Source organism: Martes martes (assembly GCF_963455335.1).
Source record: "Martes martes genome assembly, chromosome: 10".
Taxonomy (NCBI): domain Eukaryota; kingdom Metazoa; phylum Chordata; class Mammalia; order Carnivora; family Mustelidae; genus Martes; species Martes martes.
Window position 1 is genome coordinate 975055 of NC_137898.1, and position 19201 is coordinate 994255.

The 19201-nt window shown below is 63.3% G+C and overlaps 1 protein-coding gene across 1 annotated transcript in view; it reads right to left on the minus strand.

The window, feature by feature from the left end:
* Positions 1–18912, minus strand: part of MOB2 (MOB kinase activator 2) — a 73489-nt gene extending 54577 nt beyond the window's left edge. The window contains exon 1 of the mRNA XM_080817583.1: positions 18822–18912. Coding sequence (XP_080673709.1) covers positions 18822–18838 — 17 coding nt within the window. The 5' untranslated portion in view covers positions 18839–18912. The remainder of the gene's footprint in view (positions 1–18821) is intronic.
* Between the last annotated feature and the right edge of the window lie 289 nt (positions 18913–19201).

Genomic DNA, 19201 nt, shown 5'->3' on the forward strand with positions numbered 1-19201 from the left:
CACGCCACTTGCCGCGCGTCCCCCAGGGCGCTGGCCTTTTTGCTCTTCCGGGGCTGTCTTCTGATGAACAGAGCTTCTCAGTCTTAATGTAAACCAAATTCTCTTTTCCTTTATGGTCAGCGCTTCCTGGCCCTATGTAGGAAAACCGTTCTTAACCCAAAGGCCAAGAACAGCGTCTTCTGTGCTACCTTCCCGAACAGTGCTGTCCAAGAGAAACACGCCACAAGCCACAAATGGCAGCCACGTCGGTAATCTCACATTTTCTAGCAGCCACGTTAGAGAGTAAAAGGAAAGAGGCGAAATTAATTTTAATAATTCTGTTTGGTCCAAATTAGCATCCTTTGAAAATGTGACAGAAGACATAAAAACATCTCACATTATTTTTTTCGAAGCCTAGGTGTCGTACACTTCCACGCGTCCAAAGTGCTTGAGGAGCACGCGTGGCTCTAGAACTCTGACACCTACTCTCCTCCCGGCCCCAGTGTTCTCGATACGGTATGACCTACGGACAAAGACGTTTTTAATACACGCTGTGCAGCCGACCCCGCACGCTGCATTACAAAGACTCTGCACCTTCCCTTTTCCTCTGTGGAACAGGCTTGCCAGAGACCTTCCCTTTAGCCCTATGTCCAGAGCGTCAGACTCTGGCCTTGACGAACCTGCTGAAGGTCCCGTTTCCGGCGCCACAGCGGCTGCTCCCGCGCTCGCGCCCTCCCGGCCCTCCACGTCCTCTGGCTAAGACTGCCCCGCAGTGAACACCTTCCTTTCTGATCTGTGCATCCAAGGCTCTGTACTGCTCTCTGGTCTACATGCAGCCCCCAAGTCTCAACAGGTAGCATTTTTGCTATCTTTCAGCTAAAAATATTTTCCACTTTCCATTACGCATCATTTTTTGTCCCCCTCAGTTCCTTCAAAGCGTGTATCCTCCTCACGTCTAAACACAGGGAGTCAGCCTCTTTGTTGTTGATTTCTGGTTGGGTTCCACCTGGACCAAGAACACGCTGGGGACGGCCACAGTGGGCGGAAACCCGCTGAGGTTTCCATCAGTCTGTGCTCTCCGCTGAGCACTTCAAGAGGACGTGCAGCCTGCGCTGCCGGGCTCCCTGCTCGATTGGCTCGAACGTGGGAACCGTGGCTCCCGCGGATCTCGGCCGGGAGCATGGATGGTTAGGGTGCGGCTAAGCTGAGCTGCCGTGACAAGGACCCGCCCTTCCCATGCATTAGTGCAGGCAGGGTGGACTCAGCCTCCCAACACCTTCCTAAGGCCCCAGGCCAGCAGGGCAGCTCCACATCCTCCCCAGGGGCTGTCCAGGGACCCGGAAGGTAGGAACAAGAGGAAGGGAAAGCCAGGACAAGCAGTGTTTTTTCCCTAAAATTTTGTGTCCTTTTACCAAACTCTCCTTATTTCCCCCAGCCCCTGGCACTTCTCTATCCCTCTGTTCCTGAGTTTGACTTTTTCTTTTTTTAGATTCCACATATAAGCGATGCCACGCGCTGTCTGTCTTTCTCCGTCTGGCTTATTTCACTTAGTACAACACCCCGCAGGGTCACGCATGGAGTCGCAAATGACGGGACTTCCGCCTCTGTTAAGGCTGAATGGCATTCCATTGTGAAGAGACACCATTTCCCTGTCGACCCACACAGGCTGCTTCCAGACCCTGCCTGTTGAGAATAACGCGGGGAACGATGATGGGAACACAGACGTCTTCGAGATCGATTTTGTTTGGATAAAGACCCAGAAGAGAAAATGCTCGATTATACGGTAACTCTGGTTTTAACTTCTTGAGGAAACTCCACACCGTCTTCCCCAGTGGCTGCACCAACGGACACCTCCATGGGCAGGGCACTGTTCCCCATCCTCACCAACGCTGGCTGTCGCCTGGCTTTTTTATGGCCGCCATTCCGACAGGTGTGAGGTGACAGCACGGTGTGGTTGTGACGTCCATTTCCCTGATGATGAGTGATGACAAGCATCTTTGTAGGTACCTGTTGGCCACTTGTAGGCCTTCTTTGGAGGACATGCAGATGGGAGACCCTCCAGGCCATGAACACCGCGTGAGCGCAGGTCAGGGATCTCACCTGGAAAGGGCACATCAGAGGGCTGACCAGGCTGCAGGTAACCCCGGGGTTGGGCATGGGGCTGGGGCTGGAGGGAGATGGAAAATTTGGACAAAGCGTCTTTTAAGCAGGAGTATATGATATGATCAGCTTTCTGCTGGCCTGGGGAAGATCAGAGTCAAAGATAAGAACAGGCGGTCCCCAAGCCCACATCTGGGAGAGCCCAGAGCCTCAGGGCCTGCCTGGAGGGAGTGCAGCAAAGCCACGGCCCCGGCCAGGTTATGCAGTCTAGACCAGCCCCGGGACAGGCCCCCGGCGGGAGCCATGAGGTGTGTGAGCAGCCAGGACACGGCCTGCCCGGGCACGGGCTCTTGGCCCTGCCACACAGGCCAAAGAGCGTAGTCTTCGCCCTAGACCCCTGCAAATGTCATTTCAGGGGACATTTTATTATTTGTTTTAGAAATCAAAGGACTCAGACTTCTGGGAAAGAGAAGACACGGAAAACAGTAGTGCTCCTCTGGATGGCTCCTGGCAGGGACACCTGGCTCTGGAGGGCACAGTGGCCCCGTAACAACTATGCTCCCAGCTGCTGTGTTACCAGGCACACCCTGTGACCGCAGCTACTACAGAACCGGCACAGAACGCCGACAGGACAGCTGGGGACATCTATAGGTACCGCGTCTTGACCCTACATCTAAGTCCCTAGTCCAAAAACAAACCCTCAGAACAGACTCAAAGTCCAGAGCCCCATGGGCCCTGGCTCTGGCCCCTACACTACAGCCCACCCCCACTGCCTGGTCCCACCCTCACTCCCCCAGGGGACAAGCCAGCCCGAGCCTGGCACCTTTGTCACCTATGGCACTGCAGCTACCAACCGCTGGAGGCTGAGAAAAGCGCCCGGCCAGGCGTGCCCGGGGCCGGCCGCTGAGGAGAGCCCGGCCCCCCGAGTCCCGCGCCGCAGCCCCTGCTCCTACCGTGCGGTCACCGCCAGGTATGGTACGAACAGGTCCCACGGGGAGCCAGATGCTGGAACGTCGCCCCAGCGGGCAAGGAACCGCGGTCCTCACACACGGGTGTGGCTGCAACTTGCGGCCCGACACCAAAGGCCCACAGCACGCTGCCGGCGGCAGGAAGGGGCAGCAGCAGTCCACGGGATGGCGACGACAGCACATCTGACCACACTGAGGTTGCCGCCAGCCCGAGCCCCTGGTCGGCCCCGACCCACGTGTCCCTGCTGTGCCGACAGGAGCAGGCAGCGTGCTCCGCGCAACAGGAGGCAGACACGGGCCGGCAGAGGACACGGAGAGCAGGACCCCTCAGGCCCCTTGGCCTGTGTGCTGCTCCAGCAACAGCGCCCCCAGGGCTCGGCCAGATGCCAGGTACAAGGACCGCGAGCACACGGCTGAGGTGCTCCATCCCGGGAAGGCACGGCAGCTCCCCAGGTCTCCATCTGAGAACTCCCTGAACCACCCAGGGCGCTGGCGCAGAGGGGGGGAAGACCTGTTGGGCAGCGGGCGGTCTGGGCCCTGGTGCCGGCTGGCACAGACCCACCTTCGGAGGCCCCCTGCACCCCCTCGTCCATCTCAGGCCCCAGTGGTCCAGGGCGGAAGTCTGAGTCAGGGCTGGGCAGGGCCCCGGCGCCCCCTGAGAGCGATGTGAGCCCCACCCACAAAGGCCCCCTCTGGCGCCAGCAGCAGGGCAGTGGGCTGTGCCCTCCCACAGAACCTCAGGAGAGAGGACACCCTTCGGGGAAACCAAGGGCCCCCGCCACTATCCTGGTGACAGCTCAGACCTCAGGGGCAGCAAACCACAAACACTACTCCTTAAAACCGTGAGTTCCGTGAGGAGGCCAGAGGGGAGGGAAACCCACAGGGAGCGCAAGGCCTGTCTCCAGGCCCCCACCCCTGCACCCCGCAAGCAGCGGAGCCCGCAGGCCATCGCCCGGCTCCTCACAGAGCCCTGAAGACAGAGGGGAACACCTCGGGGCTGACCGTCCGCATCACTGAACAGCAGCTGCTCTCCATTGGCCTTGGAGGAAGCACACCAAAGCCAGCGAGGTCACAACAAGACAACACGTTTATTTTCACGTGAATTATAAATGCCAGGAACTCTGGACACAACTCCGCTGAGCCCAGCACTTCTTCAGCCAAAAAGGTAGGAGGCCTTCCCAGCAGGAACAATAGAATGTACTTGAAAACGAGGATTTTAATTACAAAGCGTTTCCAAACCCTAGCAGGCGGAGAAGGGACGAGGGTCTCGCCCTGACAGCCACGAGCAAACCCCAAGACCAAAGCACAGACAGGATAGAAACAAGCACCCCTCTGCCCACCACCAACACAGAGCTCAGGCTGGGGGGCCGCTCCCAGGAGGCACGGTAGCAGCAGGGACAGCCCGTGTGCGGACAGAGCGACCCATAAGACATGCCCGTGTGCCCTTGGCGAAGCACGTCCGTCTCTCTGAAACCAGGAAACTGGATTACAACAAGGCCCGTGCCCGCCACACACCAGGCACCCGCTACAAACTCCGTCCCAGCTACGACCATCCCGCAGGGCAAGGGCTGGGACCCGGGGGGCTGAGGCACAGGGGGAGGTCGTGACGCCTGAGACCACGCGGCCTGCAGACGGCACACCGAACTGGCGCCCTCGCCTCCTCGCCAGCACCCCCTCCCGAGAGCGGTGCCCACAGGACACACGCGGGCTGCCGACACTCACCCGGCCGCTGCCCCCCCGCAGGCGCACGGCTTCCCGGGGCGGCCTTCTCCCTAACCACACTGAGGACGACAGAGGCTACCAGGGGTCTGCAGCAGAAGACGAAGCCACGCTGAAGGGGCAGCACTCGTGACGGACTTTATTCCGGGTGCGGGAAAGCCGGTGCGGGACAAACGCCCCTCTTCCGGACGGGAGGGCCGCGGTCCGGGCAAACAGGTACCGGCCCGGATCTCCTGCTGAAGCCACAGTGCTCGGCGGCACAGCCCGTGTCAGGCGCGCTCAGGAAAAGCTCGGGCGGCCTCAAGCCCCACACACTCTCTGCCCTGGGCCACCCCCCAGCTCACCCAGCACAGGAGGGAACGTCACACCACCCAGAGCAAGAAGTAAACACACTTCGGGAGCACGGCCAAGAGGACACCAGGCCCCCGGGGAGGACTCCTCTCTGCCGCGCATCCTCAGCCGGAGGGCAGGGCTGGCAGGGGGAGGCCAGGGCTGGCAGGGGGAGGGCAGGGCTGGCAGGGGGAGGCCAGCATCGGTGGCCTAGATTCCTTCCCAGCCCTTCCTTGTTCACTCACCCCAATAGCCAAGAGGACACGGTGCCGAGAGACTGGGAAGAGGGCTGGGGGGGGGGGGTCTCGGCCACTGTGTGAGCCGTTCACAGTGATCCTTCTGGGGACTGCTCAGAGCCAGAACTGCTGTCCACCGAGCTTCCCAGCAGACCCCCAACTCACCCAGCACCTCAGAACACGAGAAGTCCTCGAGGGGCACTTTGAGAAACCCTGCTCTGGAGTCCCCACGTCGCCCCCATACCACGCTGCCTTCTCCGTACTCTCTGCGGCCTCAGCGACCAAACACAGCCCGAGCAGGCCCTGGGCAAGCAAGGGGCTCCTAACCGGCTCCTGGCACCAATGTGAACGGAATCTCTTCCCAGAGAGCACACCAAGTGGTGCACATGCTTCCAGCAACGCATGCACGTGTGTGTGTGGGCGGGGGCGGGGGGGCGGTGATGACAAAGACTGTACGAGAAAACACGAAATGCTGGGAAGATCACCCCCCACGCCAGCCAGGAGAAAAAGGGCAGGGCACAGGGCCAAGCTCTGCTGTGCCCACAGCCCTCCCCAGGCCACGTCCCGGAGCTGCCAAGCCGAGGGCCTGGGGCTCGCTCGCTCGGCCCAAACACGCTCACACCCTGCGACATCGCTGGTCCCCAGCCAGCGCTCTGGTCTCCTGGCACAGCCTGGACTGCCCGGGGATCTCTGGCCAGCCCGGTACAGCCGCACGCGCAGTCCGCCCAGCTCGCCAACGCACACCCTCGGGAAATACAGCATGAAGCAGGGTCGTGGGGGTAGTCCCACCTGGGCCAGTTCGAGTGTCTCCCCGACTCTTGTTCCTTTACGAACAAACTCTAAAGCTTAGTACTTGGGATCACTACCCCTGGAGTACACGGGAGTCAGGAAGGTCCTAAGAAAGCTGGGCCGCTCGGCACACAACGAGCAGACGGGGGGTTCACCAAGGACACAGGGCCCCGTGTCCGAGAACATCAGCCCCAGCCCTCTGCAAGGGAACGTGCACTGACCAATCACCCCTCCTTACTTACCGAAGTGGCAAAGATCTTTGTCACAGGAGAGTAATGCCAGCAGCTGGTCACAAAGCGGGGGCGAGTGCATGCCAGCGCCTGAGGAGCGTGAGGGCTGGAACGTCTCCAGGAAGACCCCCACAAGCCCTCTCCGGGAGCCCACCAGTCCCCTCCCAGAACTCCTCCTGAGGAAACGCCAACCCTGGGCAGCGACTGACGTGCGAGGATGCTCAGAACCGCCGTCCGCCGGGAGGAGACCCTGAACACCCCGCCACGGAGGGCGAGGGGGTCACGCACATCCGCGGGCGGCCGCAGACGCTGACCGCTGGGGAAAGTGCGCCCTGCGTGACACCAGCTCTCGGCGTTGAGTCACGGTCTCTGGGTGCTGGGATCACTCACTTTTCGGCGTCTGCACGTCCCATGTCTTCCTGTTTCTACAACAGACCTGCGAAACCAAGTTCCACGGGCGCAGGGACCCTTGAGTGCTCCCTTGCGCCACGCCAGCAGGGCCACGAAGGAAGGCCCACCGATGCTCAAAGGCAGCGCTGGAGCACACGAGCGTCAGCTCAGCTGTACTCGGGAAACTTCAGAGCATTTAATTCAGGTTCTGGGATTCCTCAGACTCCCTGGACATCCAAGCAGATCTCCACCCTCTCATGCACTTTGGTGGTCCAGTGCCCCCTGCAGCTGCCCCCCCACTCTCTCTTCTCCGTGGTTCTCGAAGAGCACTCTGCACAGAGGGGACGGTATGGACTCCAAAGAGTGCAGTCCCTGCAAATGACAAGTGCACGTGCGTCCACTCTGGCGGCCCTGGGCATGGCCCACCGAGACGGCCCGCACAGCACAAGGAAGCCTTCTACCCATCCTACATCTCCCCAGCACAGCCCAACCCAGTGAGAGGCGGAAATGCACCCACGCTGCCGTGACAGGCCCCCTCTGCCTGGTTCTGCAGGTCTCCGCCCGCTGAGCCACACACACGGGACTCGCAATCACCAGCGCCTGCGGACAGCAGTCAAGGCCGGGGGCACCTCCCGTGACTCACGGCCTACAGCCGTGCGGTCTGGCCTGGCCCAGGCCGGCTCCCTGGCACAAGGCTGACTCCCGGGGCTGGGTCGTTCCCACTGCGGGGTCATCCTGGCACTACCCCCTGGCCTCCACCCACCAGGAGCCAGAAGCCCCACCCAACCCTGCAATGTCTCCAACCAGAGCCTCCACAACAGGTGAGATCAGTCCAGGGTGAGACCCTCCACCTGGCAGCCCGCTCCGTGGAATGCTGCTGAGGGCAGCGGGAGTGTCCGTCACTTCATGCAGGGACCGGGTCCCGGGTGTGCCAATGCACCAGGCCCTGGGGAACCAGGAGCAGGTGCGAGTCCATCCCCACCCTTCAGAGGTACAGCCGGGGGGGGGGGGGCGCGGAAACCAAGCTGGTGCTGCCAGCTCGCGCCAGCGGTGTCAGAGGTGGGCCACCACACGGGGTGCATCTGAGAAGACAGACTGCAAGCCCCAGAGACCCCCCAGCACACGCCCATCCTTCCGAGCAGCCAGAAGGGACCGAGGAGGCCCCAGGAGCTCCCCTTGCAGAGCTCCCCACCCTCTCCTCCCAATCAACCAACGACCCACCCTCCCCCACCCTCCCCGGCCACCCTGGTGCCAGGCACCTCCATGTGGGCAACCCCAACCATCTAGAACCACGGCCGCCACACGGTAAGGGCAGGAAAACAGCTCACCCCCACTGCCCCAGCAACGAACCAGGCCCAGGAGGATAAGGACCTTAGGAAGGCCACGTGCTAGGGTCAGCACCAGGACCGCCCCTGCTGCCCACAACTTCATGTCCAGCCCCCAGCAGCAGTTAGGAAGGCACCACCAAGATCAAGGCGCGGTGACAGGAGCGCCCAGCTGCCTCCCACCAGCCTGCAGTGCCCACCGCCGCTGGACCCACTGCTGGACCTGGGGGGCCCACTTGGTAAACATCACCTCCAGGACACCCCCCTCCCACCGCCCCTGCTGGGAACGCTCTGCTGGTGCCCCCAGTTCTTTGAATGGGAGACAGTCGTTGTGACCTATCAAGGGGGTCTGCTTCGGTGATCCAGGGTTAAGCAGAGACAGGATGGCTGAAGCGGTGAACTGCCTGGAAGGGGAGGCCTGCCCCAGGGGCTGCTGGCGGGGGCGTCTAACCCACTGTGCAACTATCGGGGGAAGGCTGTGTGCTCCGACGCCTGCTGCCAGGTGGGGTTTTGTAGTCTCTACTGAAATCCCGGTTACTCAGCCGTCTGTGTAAGGCGGGCTTCAGGGGGGGTGCGGTCCAGGGACCCTGGCACACCGCCACACGCTGCCCTGTGCACATCGCACAAGCACCCCCTAAACCCCCACCGAAGGGCAGTACATACCCCGTGGAGTTGTCTCCCCTTCCTTTCACTCGCAGGCCTGGCTGCACGTGGGGAGGCCCAGGCATTCACATGCTGAACGGCTGAATGGGCTGGGAGCGACCCCCTCCCAAAGGCATCCCGGGCCGAAGCGGCCTACGAGCGGGAACAGAACACAACGGGCCGGTGCTCTCGCAGGCAGGTGCTACTCACGTTCCAGAGCCCAGCTCTGCCTCCAGAGGGACATCGGGCCGTGTGCCCTCAAGGACACATAGCCACGGGCAGCCACCTGCACCAGAGGAACCAGCTCCCAGTCAGCGCCCCTCCTCCGTGCCCCCAGCCGACGACAAGGGGGAGACAGCCAGCAGGTGGGGCGCAGCCCCGAAATGAAAACAGCCACAGCCCGGCAGCACATCTGTTCTGGAAGCGCCTGCTTAACGAGCAGCGGGAGCCGGGTGCTAACGTCCACCCGGCGCTCCCTCCTGCAGGGGCCGTCCTCCGTGCTCCTCTCCGTGACCCCACAGTTCCCAGGGAACCCACAGGATGGGCCAGAGGGACCGCGGCTGTGTGCAGAAGCCAGAGCCCACCGGGGAGGCTGGACCGAGCCAAAAGGCCCTGAGCGCGGGACTTGGGGGCCTCCAAGATTGGAACCTGCCGTTGGCTCTGTGTCCTGTGCTGACGGGCCACATGTGATCCACAAGAGAGCACAGTCTCCACCCCGTGGAGTGTCGCCGGCATGGCCCCGGTTCTCACCAAATCACCTGCTTGACAGCAACTACAGCGCCAAGCTGAGGCCAGGTCCCCGCGGCCTGCTCAAGGCCTGCCCCGGGGGCGGGGGGGCGGCGACGGGACGGAGGGGGCAGCCCTCTCCAAAACAGGCGCCACGGAAGCCCCAGGCTGCCCGGGACGCGTGGCTCCATCCATGCCATGGGCCCTCACAGGGCAGGGCCCGCTTCTTCACTCCGCGGGCGGCGAAGCGCCCAAGGGAAACGGTCACCCAGGTTCAGAGGCAAGCCGCCCCGCAACAAGCCGCCCCGCAACTTGTCCGGACCCCTCGCTGCTGCCTCCACACGCTGCTGAGAGAAACGGGGCCGGGGAAAGGCAACGCCGTGCATCCGGAGACAGGGCCGGGCAACGGACCCCCCCAGCAGAGGGCTGAGCCGACGGGGGACGTACATGGGGCACTGCTCGCTCAGGATCGACACCTCCACGGGGGCACGCAGCTCCTGCTAAGCAGACGCCTCCTTTTCGGGGCCACCCGCGAGAGGCGGGGGCACTGGCACAGCCTCTGCTCCCAACTTCCCTGCCTCACGCCCTGGCTCTGCCACTGTAGGTGTCACCGCTGCCCACCCCCACCCCCCACAGTCCCAGAGACAGGAAAAGAAAGGGAGGGAGGGAAGGACAGCGGGAGGAGAGCAGAGGGCGGTGGGGTCTCGTCGTTGGGCCGGCCCAGGAGGAGGTGGGGTGGGGAGTGGGAGCTGGCACAGGCCAGGCGCCTGGGCCACGAGGGGCAGCGTGGTAAGAAAGGGTCTGCGCGCGGCCGCCCCCAGCAGGGAGGCAAGAGGAGCAGGAAACCAGGAGCTCTGCCGTGGGAAGAGCGCTCCGGCCAGACGGCTGTGCGGGAGGCCGGGGCGCGGTGAACACGGTGTGAGCCGGCAGGAGCGAGGACACGCCTCTCGCACACTCTGGGAGAAAGTAAGGGGCGCTGAGCCAGGGCCAGTCTCGGTGAGGCCAGGCCAGGGCCGACCGCACCTCCCAGGCCAGCACCCTCTCGGCCTCCCGCCTCCGGCACCAGGAACACACTCGCCGCCGAAAAGGCGCAGACCCCAGGGAATGAGCAGCTACGGCCCCACGTCTCTGCCGGCAAAGGCCGCCGCGCCTTCCCCGCCCTGAGTCCCACGACGTCAGGACAGGCCCGGGGCAGGGAAGCCAAAGGACGGCCCAGCAAGCCCTACAGCCCGAGGTGGACGTGGGAGAGCAAACGGGCTTCCCCAGTGCCTTTCCGACAGCAGTGGGGTCGTCCGGCTGAGGTGCCGGCATCCGGCAGGGGGAAGGCGAGCCTGGAATGATGACATTCTCCCAGCTTGGGGAGCGGGCAGGCCACTGATGGAAGGTGCTGTCCGCTTGGGGATGGCATCAGGCAGGCTCCAGAGACAGCCGAGCCCCAAGACCCCCGCCCTCCACCCACAGGCACCCTGAAAGTCAGACCTGCCACAAAAGCCCTGGGCTACGCTGCGGGTGCCAACCTTGCGATCCCGGGAGCGGCTGTGCCCACAGGACGGTGCGGCCATCGGACGGGGCTCTCCTTAGGGACCAGGACACTAGGGCTACCTGCACACGACAGCAGCTGTCCGAGAGCAAGCAGACGTGACAGTGACCAAGTGACATGCTGGGCGACAGCCCCACTCTAACGGCTGCAGCACCATGGGTTCTCAGTGAGGACACGCTGAGAGGGATGGCGGTGGGATGGTGACAGGGACGCACCTTGCACACACCAGGCCCTGTGTGGAGGTGGCCACGGGCGCCGAGCCGCCATGGGTGCTGCGCACACAAGCCCTGGGTTGGGGAGCAGAGGAGCGAGGATCCCCACCCCATGCCCAACCCCGGGGCCACACGGAGGGATTAGAGGCCAGGCTGGTGCCAAGCCCCCTGGCAGCTGGGGGAGGCGGGGCCCCCCACAGCAAGCCCCTGAGCCGCACCCGCACTGCACGGGGGCACCTCAGAGTCCCCCAGCCACAGCTAGGAAGGGGTCCCCTGGGGCTGCGCTGCAGACGAGCAAACTGAGGCTCAGGAAGCCCTAATGCAGCTGCAGCGTCAGGACTCAACCCTGAGGCACGTGGTCCCTGAGCCACAGCGCCCCAAACACCTCTGCGCGGAAAAGCCCATCTGGTCTCCTGGCAGACCTCCCCGGCCGCCCGACTGGACGCCCGGACGCCCGGTGAGAACGGACCCAGCATTCCCAGCCGCACGCCGTGCTCTGCAGATGGGGCCGCCAGCCACCGCCCCTTCCCCACACGGGAGACCCCTCCTTCGAGGGGGAGAGTCTGGCCCCTCCCACCATATCAGAGGGGCTCAGTGACTTGTCTGACCAACACAGCACAGCAGCGATGACGCTTGTCTTCCAACAGCCTCCACCGCGGCTCCACTCCGGAGCAAGGCCCGCAAAGAGCCCTCACCACGGCGCCCGAAGTGTGGCTCTTCTACCCACGTGAAGACGGTACTCGCCTCTCCCGTTCTCGCACCCGTGCACGGCAGAGCTTCCCAGAAGCGATGAGACGTGGTAAGATTATAACAAAACGAACTCAGAAGCAGACATAAGGGTCCAGCTCATGAGACCTACAAAAAAGTCAGGCCACTCTTATCACATGTTTTATGCTGCAAAATATGGTTATTTATAGAAAGAAAAAAGTTTAGGGACATCAGAGTGGCTCAGTGGGTTAAGCGACTGCCTTCGGCTCAGGTCATGATTCCAGGGTCCTGGGCTGGAGCCCCGCATCGGGCTCTCTGCTCAGCGGGGACTCTGCTTCTCCCTCTCCCACTACCTGTTACTCTGCCTGCTTGTGCTCTCTGTCAAATAAATAAATAAAAATTAAAAACAAATTCATGCTAACGCACGCTGGGTTTATCGTTCTTTTTAAGTGAGTTAAAGAATATTTTTCAAATCTCTTGACTTCCACTTCTATTACAGCAAACGCTGATAGCTATAACCCATACAAGCTCAATAATTTTTAAAAACGTGGAGGGAGTTGAGACCAAAAAGGTTGAGAACTCTGCACCAGAGTCCACACACAAAGGGGCTACATGGGGAAACTGAGGCCCCCAGCCATCAACCCGCAAAGTTGGGAGAGGTGGCAGTCCTCGTTTGGGGCCACGAAGTTCTGGGGTTCATTTCACGGCAACAGACACGATTCAAAGCCCAAGCTGAGGAACTGCTCAGACGGGCCCCAGAAGAGAGCCACGTTTATCTGGCCCAGCGGGCCCAAGTACGGAGGACCCCAGGACTGGATGTGGGGAACACACCTACCACCCGCCGAACCCACACTATTCTTGCGCGTTAAACCAGCAAGCTACGCGGAGGGCTCCCGCTGCTGCCCTTGGAGGACACGGCCAATGACCAAGGGGCTGAGCACTCCACTGGGTGTGGGCAGGGCAGACCCCACCCCGACAGCGAGCTCCAGGGCTGCCGCGCTCTCAGAGAGAACAGTCCGCGAGCCCAGCGCCGGCCTGGCGGAGAGGCTGGAGGGGACACGGGAAAGACGGCACACACCCTTGCTTTCCGACGTCAGCCTGCCTTCTGGGGGCGAAGCTGCATGCCCATGTGGGAGCTCTGGGCCCTCACTCTACACAGAAATGCTCAATTAACACCAAAAATTGCCACCATTCCTCGACATACCGGCAACATTCCAAACGAACAGAAAGGTGTGATACGTGGTAGGTCTGGTAGGTCGTCACTACACGCCGCACTATCCCCAGGATGTACCCGGGAACGGTGACAGGAAGGAAAAGAATGAGTGTCCCGCCCCGCCCCTAGCTCTTTCAAGCTAGCACAGGAAACCCCTTCAAAGAGAAAGGAGCCAGAAGGTGACAACGTGAATGTGGCCACAGCCACACGGTTCCACAGAACAGCCCACAGCTCCCACGTGGCCTGGACACCCCACCAACCACCTCCTCCTCCTCCTCCAAGCTTCCAGGTTCGCTCCTTGCCCCTCCGTTCCTACTTCCACGTTCCCAGCGGGGTTCTACAGAGCAGCACTCAACGCGGACGGGTGTGCCCCAGCCAGGAGCGATCCTGTACAGAAAGAAAAACAAACACGGGGAGACAAAGAGCGGGAGGCGCTCCCACCACGTCAGACAGGAACACACACACCTCCTCCTCTTCCGGACAGGCCAGCACCAGTAGGAGCAAAGGCACACACGAGTCACCAGCGGGGACCAAGAGCAGCTCCCTGACTAGCTCCCAGGGTCCAGGTGCCCGAAAAAAGTGCAGAGGGAGCCTCACCGAGCGCCTCTCTTGCCACACCAGCACGTTCACAACGCAGCCAAGAGTGTGGGGTCTGGCTGTGTCTGAGTTTCCAGGACCACCGCGAGGGCGATGCAGGAAGTGCCGGGACGGCGGGCACACTGCACAGGCATCCCCACCGAGGCCACCGACACCCATCTTCCCAACACACACGGCCACAGCGGAGGCCACAGCTCCGTCCCACGGGAGACCTTAGAGCTGACCATGACCCCGCGGTACCCGGGAAACCCCTCCCAAGCCGCGGCTAGCTGCTGACAGGGTCTGGCAGCCGGCGTCCCAGTGCCGCCCAGCTTTTCCAGGGCTCTGGGCGGTGGCACGAGGTGGTAAGAACGGTAGAGCGAAGGCCAGAGGCTCCGGTGAGGGTGGACCCAGGCCCTCCCGGGCTGCCAACGTCTCAGACGCACTTGCGATGAAGACAGGCTGCCCTGCCCAAGGCTGGCAACACTTCCCGCCCAACCCCTGTTTCCCGGCAAAGCATTTCTGCGGCCCCTCCAGTGGGTTCTCATCCAGAGGCACGACTTTGAGGACACTCTGCACAAGGCTCCCAGGGGACACTCCAAGCACAGGGACAAATGAGAGGTGAGGGGCTCCCGGGGGCACAGAGCTTGGCCCACGAAGGGGTTCATGTGACCGCTGCTCTCTTCAAACGGAATCTGGATGCAAATCAGGCCCAGGTCCTAAGGACTGCCTGAGTGGGGCCATGGGCACAGCGGCTGTCCCGGGACGTGCTCCACCATCACAGCTTCCAAGGCGGTCGACAGCTGGAGGACGCTTATGCCACTCAAGCCTCCACGCCTTTGCACAGGCTTGGGCCAGAACCTTTCCTACTTCCTATCTGGAAAATTCCTACACATCTTCCCACAGGAGCCAACTGAGCACCCCTGCTCGGAGCCACCCCGCCAGCCTGGCCTCCCCACCTCCAGCTCGACCTCATTCACCCCTCCACACTCCATCCCCCACGTCCGTGGCCCTCCCGTGCCAGCCTCAGAAAGCAGACGCTATGCGTCCTTCATCTTGGAGGTGCGGGGCCGGGCCCACCACAGAGGGGATATGCAGTCAGGACCCGAGGTCTCCCCAGCTGAGGAAGTGGTCCAGCTCACTGTGGGAAAAGGCTGGGTCACAGCGGCATCACTCCCGATGGGCAGAAAGTGGGAACAACGCCGCTATCGACAGAGCAGCGTGCAGAGCTCCAGACTCCGGACTGTCACTTGGCAATGAAAAGGAATGACGGCGGATACGTGCACAACAGAACCAACTTTTAAAACGGTCGCTAAGTGAACCGGCTAGAGAAGATCCCATGCTGTAACCCCATCTGTGGGAAATGCCCAGAATCGGCAAATTGAGAAACACAGAGAGAGAGAGAAAGAGAGAAGGTCCATCAGCGACTACCCAGGGGTGGGACAGGGAGTGACTGTTGCCGGACACAAGGCTCCTTTGCGCTGATGGCAACATCTGATGTAAACTGTGTTGACAGCTACACAACCCTATGATTTTACTAAAAGTCACCTAATTGTTAGACTTAAAACAGTAACCTTTATGGTATGTAAATTATCCCTCAACGAGACAGTTGAAGAAAAGTCCAGAGACTCAAGCAGGTTCAGTCGGGGTGTCCTTACGGTGGGGTCTGTCAGTGCCGGGCAACGTCCGCCCGAAGGCAAAGTGCAAAGAAAAGCCCACGAGCACCCCGCGGCGCGCCCGCACAAGCACACGCGCACAGGCGTCTACCTCCTTCCGCCCAGCACGAGACTCCTGACGGCAAAGCCAGGCTGGCCAGAAAGCCCTGCGGCCATCCAGACATGCCTGCCCGCGGACCAAGAGCACCAACCAGCAACGTGCTCCGCGTTCAACGGCCAAGCCCGGAGGCAGGTCTCCAGCAGAGCCAGGGGGCTCTCGGCCCCCCGCAGCGCACCCACCTCCTCACTGCTCCAGGGCAGCAAGGCGGCAGCAGCCCCGGGAAGGGGGCCCGTGTGCGCCTGCCCCCGCCCCGGCTGCGGGCCCAGGGCGGGCATGTCCCGGCAAACTGCACCCCGCCGGCCCCGCCCAGGACCCGCGGGCGGGCCGCTCTGCTCCCCCTGACTCCGAAGTGGGAGGAGGTGCATTTCCTCTTCTACATTCCCAGATGCTTGGAAGCTTCTGGACTGTGCTTTCTGCTGGGTAAAAGTTAAGCTGCACTTCTACCGTCTGCTCACGAACGCCTGTCACTGCTGGTAAGAAGGAGACGGAAGTCCCCGCACGCAGCCACACCCTGTGCCCTGCGGCCCGCACTGCCTCAGGCCACGTGGAATCTGGTGCAGCTCAGGCAGTGTCCCTTCTGGGGCTCACTTCCTTCCCACGGGCAAGGGCAGCATCCTGTCCTCAGCTGTCCAGAAGGGAGACGGCCAAGGACCAAAGGCACGACCACACCACAAGGGGTGACCCCTTTTCAAGTGAGAAATCACCCTTTGTAAAAAGAAAGGAAAATGACTGCAGGCCAGTTCCAAGCCGAGCAGAGGGATGTCAGGAAGCACACGCGTGCGAGCTACACATCACGAAGTTTCCTCCAAGTCAGTCCCGGCAAACTCCACAACACGTCGCAACACGCCGCCGCTTCTCTTGCCTTCCCCGGGCAGCTTTCCTGCAAGACCTCCCTTTCCTCAGACAAGGCCGCCCGGTGTTCCTCAGCAGGCGCTCTCCGTGACGGGGAAGAGCGTCTGTTCGCGGCTCTGCTCGCGACAGTGGTCGGCAGGGAGGCGGGAGCGGTGTCTGCTATACAGCGGAGTCTGGCCCGTCACCTGAGAGGAACCAATGCAAAGAAACTCTTTCGCCAAAAAAAAAAAAAGAACAAAACTGTTTAAAACATAAGATGAGAACCATATTCCAAACTACCTGGCTGACAACGAGCTGTGAATTAACAAAAATAATCAAGAAATACTCAGAAAGAACACACTTCCTCATTCTTCCGGCTGAAAACCAGTTAAAGGGTTAATGGCCAACTGAAGCCCCAGCTGGTCACACAAAAGGTGCCTGGGGGGGTGCGCTCCCTCACCTGCTCACCTGCCTGCAGCACGGTGCGGTGCGGGACAGAGGGCTCAGGGATCCCAGATGGGTCCTAACACCTTGAAAACAGGCTCTGGAGGAACGTCACTACTTGACCACTGAACTCCTGTCACTTTTGTTTAAAAAGGGTGGGGGTCTCACAAGTAAGGAACTGGAAAGAATTCATAGTCCACAATGCGCCCTGTGCCACCCACGACAGTGAGAAACACACAGAGATAACCACACTCCATCCTGACCCCTCTTCGGGAACCTCCGGTGTCCCCTGGAACGATTCCAGAGCCCCATGGCAGCAGGGGACTCTCCCCCCTGCAGCGTCCTTGGAAGCAGCAGCCCCGGGCAGTGTCCCTTTCCCAGCTGTCTTCCTCCAGCACCCGGACCTGCCTCCTCAGCTCGGGACCGGGAGGGGAGTCCTCCGCTGACCTCACCCAGATGACCGCCTGCTTCCGAAGTCTTGACGAGGGCCTCGAGAGCCAGTCCCTGGAAGCGCAACGGTGGGGGAAACTTCGGATACTCACACTGATGACACAAAGCCCACAAAGCCCAGAATCCAGCCAGTTTAGAAGACTGAGTGCTGGTCAGTTTCCAGCGCAGAACACCTGCGCCTTGGACAGGGACCGCGAGAAGCACACCGGCGGGATAACCATCAGCGTCGCCCCCACGCCCGCAGGCTTGGGACGCAAAGCACCGCGAGTCCAACCCACCCAACCAAGAGTCTACCCCCCGCAACACACCTCTCCGACGCAGCCGCTCCGGGGAAAGGCAGAGCGCGGCTGGGACTTGGCTGCTCGGCCTCGAGGCTCCGTGCCTGCGGTTACAAAGGCCTCCAGGAAGCCCAGCTCCCTGCTAACCGAGGCCAGGACTCGCCAGTGCCGGGCAGTGTGCGAAGTGCTTTCCTCCACTACCTCGGTTTCCCCTTCCGAGTCCTCCCACACCGTCCACCTCACAGACGGCTCTGACAGCGCAGGTCTGGAGAGGTGCAGCGGTCACCGCAGGGCCCAGGGCTAACAGCGGCGGGGCTAGGACAGCAGCGTGCCTCTCCCCGAAGCCGGCAGAGCGGCGGCCCCCGGCGGCCCCGGGCCACGCGCACGCCGGCTCCAAGCCCGCCCCGGCCACGCCGGGCACTTCTCTGGGGGCTCTCGACGCATCCACCCCCGTGGGCTCCGCGCCCCTGGCTTCCCTTCCGCTGGCCTCCCGCCGACCCGCAGGCCGGGATGGGTCCGACTCGCCTCCGCGGTCACGCCGAGGGCCCCCGCCCCCGCCCCGCACCCGGAAACCAGACGTCCATCCGACCTGGCGCCTCCCTGCCGGGACCGGGGCGTCCGACAGGCACGTCCGCGCGCCCCAGGCCAACCGCAGCAGCCCCGCTCGCGCGGCCCCAGCCCCCGGACGGCCGCCCCGCCCCGCCCCGCCCCGCCCCGCCCTGCCCCGGCGGCGGGGGAGGAACGCGGGCGCCGGGCAGGGACGGAGGAGGACCCGCCGACGCGCCCGCCCCGGCCGCGGCGCAGACGCCGCCAAGTTCTGACAGCGGGTCCCCGAGCAACTTCCCGAGGGCGGCGAGCGTCCCGCCGTGGCTGCCGGGCTCCAGCGAGCCGCGCCGCGCTCCGGGGACCCCGCCGCGGCGGCCGGCCGCGCTCCCGCCCCGCTCCGCGCTCCGGCCCGCCGCGCCCCGAGCCCCGCAGCCGCGCCCCGAGCCCCGCAGCCGCGCCCCGAGCCCCGCGGCCGGACGGGCGAACCGGGGCCGCCGGCTCCTCCGCTCGCGGCTCAGGACGGTGCCGCCGGCGCGAAAGTTCCTCCTTCCGGAGCCGGCTCCCCGCGGCGCCCGGCGACAGCGGCGGCCCCCGCCCTCCGCGCCCGGCCCGCGGCCCCCGTCCTGCCCGGGCCGGCGTCCGCCCCGCTCCGAGCGCCTCGCGTCCGCGACCCCGTCCGCGAGGAGACGCCCCTCGCCCGCCCAGCCCGCTCCGCCCCGGCCCCACGCCCTCGACCGGCGCCGCCCGCAGCGCGCCCCGCGCCCCCCCCGCGGCCCCGGCCCGCCCGCCCGGCCGCCCGGCCGCCCCGCTCACCCCATGAGCCAGTCCATGGCTGCTCGGGGCCCGCCGCCCGACACGCTCGGCCCTCAGCCCGCGGCGGCGGCGGCCGGAAGTAAACACTCGCTCGCACACGCCCACACGCGCGCCGCGAGCGCCGCCGGAAGTGACGCGCCGCGCGCCGCCTGCCGGGAAGCGTAGTCCCGGCGGCCCCTGCGCCCCTCCCCCTCCCCCTCCCCGGCCCCGCCTGGGTCTTGAGCCGGGTCCTCCTCCGCCGCCTCCATTCCCCCTTCCACCACCACCCGCGCCCGCTGCCCCCCGCGCCCCGCGCCCGGATGTCCCCTCATGTCCGGATGTCCCCTCACGCCCCGGGTGTCCCCTCACGCCCCGGGTGTCCCCTCATGTCCCGACGTCCC